This window comes from Nanorana parkeri, unplaced genomic scaffold (assembly GCF_000935625.1).
Source record: "Nanorana parkeri isolate BGI_ZX_2015 unplaced genomic scaffold, ASM93562v1 scaffold2364, whole genome shotgun sequence".
NCBI lineage: Eukaryota > Metazoa > Chordata > Amphibia > Anura > Dicroglossidae > Nanorana > Nanorana parkeri.
Genome location: NW_017308632.1, coordinates 123,383 through 137,434, shown reverse-complemented (window position 1 = coordinate 137,434; position 14,052 = coordinate 123,383). Strand labels below are relative to the sequence as shown.

General features: G+C 49.4%; 1 protein-coding gene and 1 long non-coding RNA gene across 2 annotated transcripts in view; both read left to right on the top strand.

Annotated features, from left to right (window-relative positions):
• Nucleotides 1-12,526, top strand: part of LOC108801514 — a 23,019-nt gene extending 10,493 nt beyond the window's left edge. The window contains exons 4-9 of the mRNA XM_018573401.1: nt 221-334; nt 2,515-2,574; nt 4,099-4,240; nt 8,274-8,342; nt 11,067-11,141; nt 12,435-12,526. Of these exons, the coding sequence (XP_018428903.1) occupies nt 221-334; nt 2,515-2,574; nt 4,099-4,240; nt 8,274-8,342; nt 11,067-11,141; nt 12,435-12,526 (552 nt within the window). The remainder of the gene's footprint in view (nt 1-220; nt 335-2,514; nt 2,575-4,098; nt 4,241-8,273; nt 8,343-11,066; nt 11,142-12,434) is intronic.
• Nucleotides 12,527-13,117: 591 nt separating this feature from the next.
• The window catches only part of LOC108801516, a 5,984-nt gene continuing 5,049 nt past the window's right edge, over nt 13,118-14,052 (top strand). Inside the window, exon 1 of the long non-coding RNA XR_001942151.1 lies at nt 13,118-13,133. This is a non-coding gene — a long non-coding RNA (uncharacterized LOC108801516). The remainder of the gene's footprint in view (nt 13,134-14,052) is intronic.

Here is a 14,052-nt window from a genome sequence, read left to right as displayed (position 1 = left end):
GGGGGGGGGGGGGAGGGGTGTCTGTAGTCCAGCAGGGTTGAGCCGTGCAGGGCTGATAGCACTGCTTGTGAATTCAGTTATGCAGACGTTACTAGCTCGCTGGATTTCTGGCAGGATCAAACGGAGATAAAAATGCTTTTAATGGAATGTTTAAAAGACCAGAAGGGAAGTTTATTGTTAGAGTTTACATTCGTATGATTATCACGCTGTGCCGTTACAGGTGGCGCTCCTGAGACACATGACTGAAGCACCACACATGGGCAGTTACAAGAGGCAGCGGACCAGGAAACTGCTGAGTCAGATTGTGGAGATCGTGTGTCTTGTGGCTGGAGAGGTGAGGACTGGGACCGGCGGACATGTACAGTAAGGCCTTTTCACTCATATTTCTATTTATGGTGGAATGACGGGTTATATTAGTCCTGCACCTGGTGGAATGACATCACTTCCTTTATATGAACCTCCATGACATCACTTCCTTTATATGAACCTCCATGACATCACTTCCTTTATATGAACCTCCATGACATCACTTCCTTTATATGAACCTCCATGACATCACTTCCTTTATATGAACCTCCATGACATCACTTCCTTTATATGAACCTCCATGACATCACTTCCTTTATATGAACCTCCATGACATCACTTCCTTTATATGAACCTCCATGACATCACTTCCTTTATATGAACCTCCATGACATCACTTCCTTTATATGAACCTCCATGACATCACTTCCTTTATATGAACCTCCATGACATCACTTCCTTTATATGAACCTCCATGACATCACTTCCTTTATATGAACCTCCATGACATCACTTCCTTTATATGAACCTCCATGACATCACTTCCTTTATATGAACCTCCATGACATCACTTCCTTTATATGAACCTCCATGACATCACTTCCTTTATATGAACCTCCATGACATCACTTCCTTTATATGAACCTCCATGACATCACTTCCTTTATATGAACCTCCATGACATCACTTCCTTTATATGAACCTCCATGACATCACTTCCTTTATATGAACCTCCATGACATCACTTCCTTTATATGAACCTCCATGACATCACTTCCTTTATATGAACCTCCATGACATCACTTCCTTTATATGAACCTCCATGACATCACTTCCTTTATATGAACCTCCATGACATCACTTCCTTTATATGAACCTCCATGACATCACTTCCTTTATATGAACCTCCATGACATCACTTCCTTTATATGAACCTCCATGACATCACTTCCTTTATATGAACCTCCATGACATCACTTCCTTTATATGAACCTCCATGACATCACTTCCTTTATATGAACCTCCATGACATCACTTCCTTTATATGAACCTCCATGACATCACTTCCTTTATATGAACCTCCATGACATCACTTCCTTTATATGAACCTCCATGACATCACTTCCTTTATATGAACCTCCATGACATCACTTCCTTTATATGAACCTCCATGACATCACTTCCTTTATATGAACCTCCATGACATCACTTCCTTTATATGAACCTCCATGACATCACTTCCTTTATATGAACCTCCATGACATCACTTCCTTTATCTGAACCTTCTCCTACGGAGCGTCTCCATCCAAAATGGGTGAAATGGAATATAGGTTCTTCTATCTGTATTCCCGACGCAGCTTTGGCCGGTCACACTTTTTAGCTGAGTTGCTGTTGTCAAGTTCTTAAGCGATAATGGCGAAGAGTCTTTTATGTAAATTTTTGTTAAAATTTACACATTTGTCTTAATATATATCAGATGGGTATAACATTATCTGGGGCCACACTTCAAACCAGAATGCTTCCTCTGCTAGGGGGTATAGCTGCTGGGAGGTTAAAGGAGAACTATGAGGCGAGTGAAAATCACTCAACCGCATAGTCCGAGCCGACGTGTGACAATGAGACTGTCACGGGTCGGCTCAGTAGATCGGGAGGTGAGCGAACACATACCGCTTCAGCTGCGGCGTCTCAGTATACCGTGTACTGGCTTTGTACACGGGGGACAGTCATGGGGGGGACAGAAAAGGGTCTTCACCAAACTGTGACCACAAGGCTGGAAGAGCCCAATGGTCTACAAAGTCTTTGTATGGTGTAGGAGGAACAGAACCTTCACTGGAGACACCAGAACTCCATCATTGGGAGAGTGTATACAGCAATGTGTCCCATTTGTGAGGTCAGGTGCTGATGTTGGATGAAAAGACCGGACTCGCAGTTGGGGTTCCAATGCATCCCAAAAGGTGATCAGTAGGTTGAGGTCAGGACACTCGAGTTCCTCCACCAAGCTGGTCACACCGTGTCTGTATGGAGCTGGCTTTGTGCACAGGGGGAGAGTCATGGTGGGGGACAGAAGAGGGTCTTCCCCATTAGTAGTGTATAGGATAGCGTGTGTGGGAGGTTTTTCCGCACTCTGTAAATTGGATGTACCCAAGTCTGTTCCTTTGTTCTATGTAGTGACACTCGGGCCAATTCCACATTCTTTATATCTTTCAGGATTTGAAGCTGGTGAAGAAGAATGAAGATCTCAGCAAGTTTTATCAGAAGGAAGGAGAGGTGAGGGAGTCGGCTGGGTGGATACGTGTAGTGTTAAGTGGCCCTACCAGAGCAGCTCCTCCATGCTTCTGATAACAGCGGTGGCAGCCATGATGGTTAAACAGGCGTGTCCTCCTACAGGACACTAATAGTAAATAAAAGTAATTCACCGGCACACACTTGAAGGGTTTTTAAAGTATTGATATGTTTATTCAATACCCAATGTCACATACCCTAACCCTAGCACTGTATGACAGCATGTGACATTGGGTATTGAATAAACATATCAATACTTTAAAAACCCTTCAAGTGTGTGCCGGTGAATTACTTTCATTTACTATTAGTGTTTTGCACGGCGCCATCCGTGTGGTCACCTGGGCACCACCTATACCTTGTGGTTTTGAGACCGTGGCAGTGCGAATGGGATTTGGGCTTTGTCCTACGCGACACGTCAGCTTTATTTTACCACAACACAGGAAAATCCGGGGGAAATGGGTAGAGAACGTGACGGTTGTCTTCCTGCAGGACGCCCATGGCTGTTTCCTCTGTTTGAAGCGGAAGGTGAACTCAATTAAACAGCCCTTATGGCTCTTTAGCCCTCGTTCACACCTGAACGTTTTGTAGCGCGTTCTACGCTCGACGAACGCTCTGCAAAACGCTCAAACATCTAAATCCCATTGTATTCAATGGGTCTGGTTCACACCTCGGCTTATTTCCGCCCGTCCCTAACGCGCTGCAAAACGGCCCACGCCTGAAAAGTTACAGGTACTACTTTGGGCCGTTTGTGTTGCGCGTTTCCATTGGGATACAGCCAAGTAGCCCTCGGAAACGCGCGTTTGTCACGCGATCAACAATCAGAAAGACCTGAAGGTATCCAACATTCATTTGTAAAATTGATTGTCCCACTTGTCTAGGGGAGGGAGGGAGGATCAGACGCGCATATGCAATACGCCTAGGTGTGAACCAGGCCTTACAGGCACCACGTGGCAGGTATTACTCAATGAAACCACGTATGTGCTGCACTGGTGGACGCCTTGTCACCTCTTTTGTATGAAGAAGAAAGTGAGATGTTTGTTCTGCTACATAGTTTGTGTCAGTGTCTCTCCATCAGAGCCGTAGCGAGCTCCTTTTACGCCCGAGGCAAGAGCAGAAAATTGTGCCCCCCCAACAGACTTGTGCGGTAAGCGATGTCATGCTCCCCGCCTCCAGGATGGCGGAGCGCGTGCGCAATTGTGGTGGGGGAGAGCAGCGGGGATCAGAGGAGAAGCTGGAGCCTGTGCCGCTCCTCTTCTCCCTGCTGAGCCGTGGCTGTGTTGGCCGCCTGGCGCCCCTGTTGCCAATGGTGCCCTGTGCTCGTCCATGGCAACAGGTGCGAGGGGGCGCAGCGCTCTCTCTCAGCTGCGCCTGGGCCTCACTCGCCCCATGGTAGCTACAGCCCTGCACCCCATGTATTGCAGTCAGAGGCCATTGTGTCTCCTCTGTTGGTCGGGCCAAGGCGGCAGACTATGATTAAGCCCGAGCCGATGGCTGTTCCGTGTGTTTCAGATTCCGGTTCGCTATCAGGATGTGGCCGTGTTCTTCACCAGAGACGAATGGAATTACATAGAGGAGAACGAAGAGCTTTACAAGAAGGAAATCCTCAGTGACCCCAATGAATCTAAGGAGGACCAAGTGGAGGACTTCATAGGTGACACTGAAACGATTGTTATGTATGAAAACTGTTACCCTCCAGGTGCTGATTGGGTCCAGTAGGGGTAGAATGTACAATCACTCTATACACACTTCAATGGAGGTGGGGGGTAACCGGGGACGTAACTAGAAATCACAGGGCCCCATAGCAAAATTTCGTATGGGGCCCCGTATTATAGCGACTCAGGCGGCCGCACACGGCATCAGAGGGATGCCCTGGCCGGGCCCCCCTGTGCCCGGGCCCCATAGCGACCGCCTGGGTTGCTATGGCGATTGTTACGCCACTGGGTGTAAACAGGATTCCAGAGCTCCCGAAGACACGTGGCTTTTAATCCCGGATAGTTGGCTTCCTCGGCTGGTCTACATCCTCTCATAGTGTATATACAGCTTCTTTTTTTGTGTTGGATGGAGTTGGGATTGGTTAAAGCTCCTGTCAGTTTATTTGTTGCTGTCTGTGTCCATTGGGCAGATTCTCCTTCACTTCCTGTTATGAAAAGGCAGCAGGTAGTGAGAGGAAGTCTCTACAAAGTAGACAAAGTGACGGAGATTCCCCTTCTGGACAGTTGTCACCATAATAGATGCCCCCATTGGAAGATTCCCCCCCTCTTCCTGTTTTGGTGAGAACTATATCATTTTGGATTTCTCATCACTTCCTTTCCCGGTGATGATTGTGACCAGGACAGATATAGAGGGTGAAACACAGATGGCAATAAAAACCTGACAGCAGGTCGATCCCCTCCACACTCCATCACCATACATACACTTTAAACAGAAACAATCATGGTTTGGGGGGTCATCTTTTAACTGACTAAAATAAGTTTCTAAGTTTCTTTTTTTTATACTATGTATCTATAAACATTTATTAGCCGACAAAGTGTTCCCAGAGCGCTATGGGTGAGCTAAATGACGGCATAGCAGCTTCCTTTGCAGCTCCATCTCTCTCATTGAAACCTCAGACTGAGACGTCTGATGAGAGAGAAGTCATCTGATTTCAGGAAACACTTTAGGCCCCGTTCACACTGAGCGATTTATCGCGCAGTAATTCCCGCGATATCGCGGCTATTTACCGCGCGATATCGCTCTCCAATGCATGGCAATGGGGCTCTGTCCGTCGCTGTCGCGGGTCGTGCGTCGCTACAGCAGGACCCTTTTTGGAGCGGATTTTGCCGCGATTCAAGCTTGCTCAATGCAAGCATTTGCGCGATATCGCCCGACAAACGCGCAATTTGCGAATCGCTCAGTGTGAATGGGGCCTAAAAAGGGAGATCTGCAAAATATTAATACACATTTCATATTTACATGAGAAAGTAATATTTACATTAAAATATTACTTTATTAGTTCTGATGTGTGTGTTGTGTGACGCGTGTGTTCGGTGGTGTGTGTGTGTGTTGTGTGTGTGGTGTGTTCAGTGTTGTGTTTTGTATTGTGGTTGGTGTGTTGTGTGTGTGTGTTGTGTGACGTGTGTGTGTTGTGTGACGTGTGTGTGTTCGGTGTTGTGTGTGTGTTGTGTGACGTGTGTGTTCGGTGTTGTGTGACATGTGTGTGTTCGGTGTTGTATTGTGGTTGGTGTGTGACGTGTGTGTTCGGTGTTGTATTGTGGTTGGTGTGTGTTGTGTGACGTGACGTGTGTGTTCGGTGTTGTGTTGTGTATTGTGTGACGTGTGTGTGTTTTGTATTGTGGTTGGTGTGTGTGTGTGTGTGTTCGGTGTGTGTGTGTGTGTGTTCGGTGTGTGTATGGTGTGTGTGTGTGTTAGGTGGGGTGTGTGTGTGACGTGTGTGTTCGGTGTGTGTATGGTGTGTGTGTGTGTTAGGTGGGGTGTGTGTGTGACGTGTGTGTTCGGTGTGTGTATGGTGTGTGTGTGTGTTAGGTGGGGTGTGTGTGTGACGTGTGTGTTCGGTGTGTGTATGGTGTGTGTGTGTGTTAGGTGGGGTGTGTGTGTGACGTGTGTGTTCGGTGTGTGTATGGTGTGTGTGTGTGTTAGGTGGGGTGTGTGTGTGACGTGTGTGTTCGGTGTGTGTATGGTGTGTGTGTGTGTTAGGTGGGGTGTGTGTGTGACGTGTGTGTTCGGTGTGTGTATGGTGTGTGTGTGTGTTAGGTGGGGTGTGTGTGTGACGTGTGTGTTCGGTGTGTGTATGGTGTGTGTGTGTGTTAGGTGGGGTGTGTGTGTGACGTGTGTGTTCGGTGTGTGTATGGTGTGTGTGTGTGTTAGGTGGGGTGTGTGTGTGACGTGTGTGTTCGGTGTGTGTATGGTGTGTGTGTGTGTTAGGTGGGGTGTGTGTGTGACGTGTGTGTTCGGTGTGTGTATGGTGTGTGTGTGTGTTAGGTGGGGTGTGTGTGTGACGTGTGTGTTCGGTGTGTGTATGGTGTGTGTGTGTGTTAGGTGGGGTGTGTGTGTGACGTGTGTGTTCGGTGTGTGTATGGTGTGTGTGTGTGTTAGGTGGGGTGTGTGTGTGACGTGTGTGTTCGGTGTGTGTATGGTGTGTGTGTGTGTTAGGTGGGGTGTGTGTGTGACGTGTGTGTTCGGTGTGTGTATGGTGTGTGTGTGTGTTAGGTGGGGTGTGTGTGTGACGTGTGTGTTCGGTGTGTGTATGGTGTGTGTGTGTGTTAGGTGGGGTGTGTGTGTGACGTGTGTGTTCGGTGTGTGTATGGTGTGTGTGTGTGTTAGGTGGGGTGTGTGTGTGACGTGTGTGTTCGGTGTGTGTATGGTGTGTGTGTGTGTTAGGTGGGGTGTGTGTGTGACGTGTGTGTTCGGTGTGTGTATGGTGTGTGTGTGTGTTAGGTGGGGTGTGTGTGTGACGTGTGTGTTCGGTGTGTGTATGGTGTGTGTGTGTGTTAGGTGGGGTGTGTGTGTGACGTGTGTGTTCGGTGTGTGTATGGTGTGTGTGTGTGTTAGGTGGGGTGTGTGTGTGACGTGTGTGTTCGGTGTGTGTATGGTGTGTGTGTGTGTTAGGTGGGGTGTGTGTGTGACGTGTGTGTTCGGTGTGTGTATGGTGTGTGTGTGTGTTAGGTGGGGTGTGTGTGTGACGTGTGTGTTCGGTGTGTGTATGGTGTGTGTGTGTGTTAGGTGGGGTGTGTGTGTGACGTGTGTGTTCGGTGTGTGTATGGTGTGTGTGTGTGTTAGGTGGGGTGTGTGTGTGACGTGTGTGTTCGGTGTGTGTATGGTGTGTGTGTGTGTTAGGTGGGGTGTGTGTGTGACGTGTGTGTTCGGTGTGTGTATGGTGTGTGTGTGTGTTAGGTGGGGTGTGTGTGTGACGTGTGTGTTCGGTGTGTGTATGGTGTGTGTGTGTGTTAGGTGGGGTGTGTGTGTGACGTGTGTGTTCGGTGTGTGTATGGTGTGTGTGTGTGTTAGGTGGGGTGTGTGTGTGACGTGTGTGTTCGGTGTGTGTATGGTGTGTGTGTGTGTTAGGTGGGGTGTGTGTGTGACGTGTGTGTTCGGTGTGTGTATGGTGTGTGTGTGTGTTAGGTGGGGTGTGTGTGTGACGTGTGTGTTCGGTGTGTGTATGGTGTGTGTGTGTGTTAGGTGGGGTGTGTGTGTGACGTGTGTGTTCGGTGTGTGTATGGTGTGTGTGTGTGTTAGGTGGGGTGTGTGTGTGACGTGTGTGTTCGGTGTGTGTATGGTGTGTGTGTGTGTTAGGTGGGGTGTGTGTGTGACGTGTGTGTTCGGTGTGTGTATGGTGTGTGTGTGTGTTAGGTGGGGTGTGTGTGTGACGTGTGTGTTCGGTGTGTGTATGGTGTGTGTGTGTGTTAGGTGGGGTGTGTGTGTGACGTGTGTGTTCGGTGTGTGTATGGTGTGTGTGTGTGTTAGGTGGGGTGTGTGTGTGACGTGTGTGTTCGGTGTGTGTATGGTGTGTGTGTGTGTTAGGTGGGGTGTGTGTGTGACGTGTGTGTTCGGTGTGTGTATGGTGTGTGTGTGTGTTAGGTGGGGTGTGTGTGTGACGTGTGTGTTCGGTGTGTGTATGGTGTGTGTATGGTGTGTGTGTGTTGTGTGTGTGGAGTGCGATTGGTTCTGACGCCTTCTTCACGTTGCAGATGATTTCGAGGAAGGAGCGGAGATAACAGACGATCATTTCTTTAAGCTTCTGGAAGTGAACACACAAGGTACAGAACTCCGCAATAGATGAATCCTCTGTAAGTCCCGCCCCCGGAAGACGTCTATTGGACTATATGTTCGGGGTTTAGTCTGCAGAGCTCACACTCTTCATTAGAGACGTGAGCTGTGATTGGCCGAAAGCTGGACGACCTCTGTAATCGCCGAGATCTTATTGAAGGATAATTATTCTATTATAAAGTATCATTTGCTATAAATGTTTTTTATTGTATTAACCAAAACCAACCTGATTGTAACCAAAGTGTACAAATCAGATTAACCCCTTGTGTACCAGCCTGTATAGACCCTCCTAACCCCTTGTGTACCAGGCTGTGTAGACCCTCCTACCCCCTTGTGTACCAGGCTGTGTAGACCCTCCTACCCCCTTGTGTACCAGGCTGTGTAGACCCTCCTACCCCCTTGTGTACCAGGCTGTGTAGACCCTCCTACCCCCTTGTGTACCAGGCTGTGTAGACCCTCCTACCCCCTTGTGTACCAGGCTGTGTAGACCCTCCTACCCCCTTGTGTACCAGGCTGTGTAGACCCTCCTACCCCCTTGTGTACCAGGCTGTGTAGACCCTCCTACCCCCTTGTGTACCAGGCTGTGTAGACCCTCCTACCCCCTTGTGTACCAGGCTGTGTAGACCCTCCTACCCCCTTGTGTACCAGGCTGTGTAGACCCTCCTACCCCCTTGTGTACCAGGCTGTGTAGACCCTCCTACCCCCTTGTGTACCAGGCTGTGTAGACCCTCCTACCCCCTTGTGTACCAGGCTGTGTAGACCCTCCTACCCCCTTGTGTACCAGGCTGTGTAGACCCTCCTACCCCCTTGTGTACCAGGCTGTGTAGACCCTCCTACCCCCTTGTGTACCAGGCTGTGTAGACCCTCCTACCCCCTTGTGTACCAGGCTGTGTAGACCCTCCTACCCCCTTGTGTACCAGGCTGTGTAGACCCTCCTACCCCCTTGTGTACCAGGCTGTGTAGACCCTCCTACCCCCTTGTGTACCAGGCTGTGTAGACCCTCCTACCCCCTTGTGTACCAGGCTGTGTAGACCCTCCTACCCCCTTGTGTACCAGGCTGTGTAGACCCTCCTACCCCCTTGTGTACCAGGCTGTGTAGACCCTCCTACCCCCTTGTGTACCAGGCTGTGTAGACCCTCCTACCCCCTTGTGTACCAGGCTGTGTAGACCCTCCTACCCCCTTGTGTACCAGGCTGTGTAGACCCTCCTACCCCCTTGTGTACCAGGCTGTGTAGACCCTCCTACCCCCTTGTGTACCAGGCTGTGTAGACCCTCCTACCCCCTTGTGTACCAGGCTGTGTAGACCCTCCTACCCCCTTGTGTACCAGGCTGTGTAGACCCTCCTACCCCCTTGTGTACCAGGCTGTGTAGACCCTCCTACCCCCTTGTGTACCAGGCTGTGTAGACCCTCCTACCCCCTTGTGTACCAGGCTGTGTAGACCCTCCTACCCCCTTGTGTACCAGGCTGTGTAGACCCTCCTACCCCCTTGTGTACCAGGCTGTGTAGACCCTCCTACCCCCTTGTGTACCAGGCTGTGTAGACCCTCCTACCCCCTTGTGTACCAGGCTGTGTAGACCCTCCTACCCCCTTGTGTACCAGGCTGTGTAGACCCTCCTACCCCCTTGTGTACCAGGCTGTGTAGACCCTCCTACCCCCTTGTGTACCAGGCTGTGTAGACCCTCCTACCCCCTTGTGTACCAGGCTGTGTAGACCCTCCTACCCCCTTGTGTACCAGGCTGTGTAGACCCTCCTAACCCCTTGTGTACCAGCCTGTGTAGACCCCTTGATTACCCGGCCATTCTCCACATTTCCGCGCTGTGATAGTATGACAATGACTCCTTCATGCAACATTGTAACCAAATTAATTATATATAATTTGTGTCGAACAGATAGATCCTTGTTTTGGTTGTAATTAATAACCGCTGGGGGATTTTTATTTGTTACTATGAAAAGTTTAAAAAAAAATAACAAAAATGTGGATTTGCTTACAGTTCCCTTTCATTTCTTTACCTTTAAAATACACGATCCCGCCATCATTGGTGGTCAGTGGTACTTTAAGGCCCCTCCCACCTTCACCTTCCACCTGCTGCAATCCTCGTTCCTGCTGTGTTTACAAACATACAGCACTCTCCTTCCTCCGCTGTGGGCTATGCATATACCTCTAACCAGAAGTATTAAAGGAGAACTACGAGGGGGGGGGAGGGGGGTGCTTTTCACTCACCTCATAGTTCTAGCCGACCTGTGACAATGAGACTGTCACAGGTCGGCTCAGTAGATCGGGAGGTGAGCGAACACATAGCGGCGTTCGCTCACCTCTCGATCCTGTCACGGCTCTCTGCCATGACAGGGGAGGGGCTGGATTCCCCCCTCCCCGCTCCGATCCGCCAGCGCTGACTGGCGGAACGGACGGGGGAGGGGGCGGGTACAGCTGGCTCTGCCTCTAGATAGGCGGAGCCAGCTGTCAGTCACGCAGCTGGGCGGATCCAGACATAATTGTCAGGATCCGCTATACTGCGGCGTCTCAGTATACCGCGAGCTGTAGCTCCCTATATACTGAGCTTAGGGTGACGGGAGGACGCTAGTTTGTGTCCTCCCGTTACCCTGAGGAGAACTATGGGGAAAAGCCCTGACCTCGTACTTCTCCTTTAATGATCTAACGTGAAAGGTTCCGTCCATATATTATGAATGTAACCCTGCACGTCCTTTCTTTCAGGTCACAGTCCAGGAGCGGCACCAGTGGGTAGGAAACGGAAAAAGATGATCCTGCCAACCATGCCGGGCATTGCAGGTGAGCCTCATGTCTCACAATTGCTCAGCCCCGTGATCAGGTGGGAGGAACCATTGCAGGGAACCTGCTGGCTGCTCCCTACCTCCCGCTCACCTAGGCAGGCAGCTTCTTTATCCGGGAAGGGTCTATCAGTTTTATGTACAGATTTGCTCCCGGTCAGACCAACAACAGATCTGCGCTACATTGTAACACAGATAGACATACAGGGGGGGATTTATCAACACTGGAGCAGACAAAATATGGAGCATTTGCCCAAAGCAATCAAACAGCGCCTCTCTTCAGTTTGTTCAGTTCAGTGAAAGAGAGAAGCTGATTGGTCGCCGTGCACAGCTGCTCCAGATTCGATAAATTCCCCCCAATATATGTATTTGCCCTCCTGGGTGCTCATGGTCTTTGTCCTGGGACGGGGACGGGGTACGTTTGTGTCTCTCCTTGCGCTGACTGCGTTGTCTATGAGTTTTCTTCCACATGAAGTCAGAGATCATTCGCGGTGGTTTTGTCATTTTATTGGGTTTGGTGTTCAGGGATGCACCGATACCACTTTTTTAAGAACGCGTACGAGTACCGATACTTTTGATCAAGTACTCGCCGATACCAATTACCGATACTTTTTCTTAAAGGGACAGGTCACATTTTTTCTAAAGCAATACAAACTAATGCTTTAAGGTCACTTTCTTAATATAATGATTCATGAGACGACGAGGGAGCATGACGCCGGCTTCCCGGCCAACCAGAATGCCGGGCGCTGCGTCATTGCACGACGCCCGGCTTCTGGATTTGCTAGCTTCCTGACCAATCGGGAAGCCAGGCAGCGCGTCATTGCACGCTACCAGGCTTCCTGATTGGCCGGGAAGTCGGCTCCATGCTCTCTCATCACAAGTGACGAGAGAGCATGGAGCCGTTTCTGGGCCAATCAGGAAACCGGGCAGCGTGTAATGATGCGCTGCCGGCTTCCTGATACAGGAAGTACTCGTGCTAGGTATCGGAGCATTTGGGCGAGTACGAGTACTCACCCAAATACTCGGTATCGGCACCGATACCGATACTAGTATCAGTATCGGTGCATCCTGTTCATGGATCTTTTTTATGTTATTTTGTATTCAGTTTATTTCAACAATCCTCCTTTCTTTTTTTTTTTTTACACTGCGATTGGCCCATCAGTACCCATCGGTTTTCACTGCTATAGCGGATGTTTTTTCAGGTTACGGGCTGACGTCCGCATTTCGGATGAGTCGTGAAGTGTAATTTGGTGGGTGACCCCCCCAATGTGTTTTATGTGATTTGTAATTGCAGAGGACGCTGCTGGAGGGCGAGAACACGGGGCCACGGACTGGGATTACAGCCCAACCTGCAAATCTGAATATTTCTCAGGTGAGACAAAGTAGAATCCACTAAAGAGTTACAATGTATCTTCATGATCATATTCCCCATAGAGCAGCAGTGGGCGATCTTTATTACAGGAGGGGGCGGAGACAAGACCAGTCACCCTGCACAAGGAGGGAGAGCAGCAGTGACCGGCCTTTATTACAGGAGGGGGCGGAGACTAGACCAGTCACCCTGCAGAAGGAGGGAGAGCAGCAGTGACCGGTCTCTATTACAGGAAGCTCCAAGTCTCACACTGGAGTGCTGCACAGATCTGGAAGAAATACACAAAGCTCACCGAGATTCAAGAAGAACACACAGGACTTGTATGAGGACGATATCTGCTGATCCCGGAGTTCAACTTTAAGTCTTTGAAAGTGTTCTCTTCTACATGTTTATGACTTGTAAAGTGACGGGTCCCTCACCCATGGTACACGTGCTCATACATGCAACAACCATCCTCTGATCACAGCATTGTAGATCTCGGGGGAACAGAGGCAATTATTATTATTATAAGGGGAAACTTAATAACAGAAGTTTTTGTTGCTCGTTGTGTCCTAGACGTCGCCAAGGAGGAAACGGTGATCAGTGACACGAAGCCCCGGATTAAAACGGAAGATTGCGCTCCAGGTAAAGAGCTAGTGATGATCACGAGAGTCACTTCCTGGAGATAACACTTCATCAATTGATGTTATTATACAGGATTTATATGGCGCCAGCAGTGTGCGCAGCGCTGTACAATATAAGGAAGACATTACAATCACAATACAATTCAAGACAAGATGGTAAGGAGGGCCCTGCCCCCTGAGGGCTTACAATCTAGAAGGGAGGGGCCAGTGATACATGAGGAGGGAGCTGTGTGGGGATGAATGGTTGAGCGGTCAGGTTGAGGTGAGAATCGGCTTCCCTGAAGAGATGAGTCTTTAGGGATCAACTAAAGGCAGTCTGAGTGGGAGATAGACGGATAGGTTGAGGTAAGGAATTCCAGAGGATGGGAGAGACTCTAGAGAAGTCCCGGAGGCGAGCATGGGAGGAGTCGACGAGGGAACTGGAAAGCAGGAGGTCTTTTGAAGAGCAGAGGGGGCGGTTAGGGTGATACTTTGAGACGAGGTCTGAGATATAAGTAGCATTTGAATCCCGCAGCAGGCCTTCTCTCAGGTCAGAGGCTGGAGTAGAATGCAGCTGGTGTCACACTCACACATGTCACTACACGCCTCCAAATATCAGCTATGGACAAAGGTGGAATAATGACTATATAACAATATTAAAACAGAGATGTACAAATCCCGGGAGCTCCGTGTGCTCCTTACACATGACAGCCGCCTCCTAACTTTTGAATTGTTCTCTAGTCTAGTCCTGGAGCTCAAAAGTATCGGTACTCAGGTATCGCTGCATCCCTAATAATGAGGTCTGAGCAATCTTCTGATGTCACTTCTGATGTTTATATAGAAGTATTTGTTTTTCATTGTTATCGTCCTTCTTCTTGGCTCTCTGGGACTGTATCTCACTCTGATATTCTCTCGTCTTCCCCCCCCCCCCCCCACGCAAG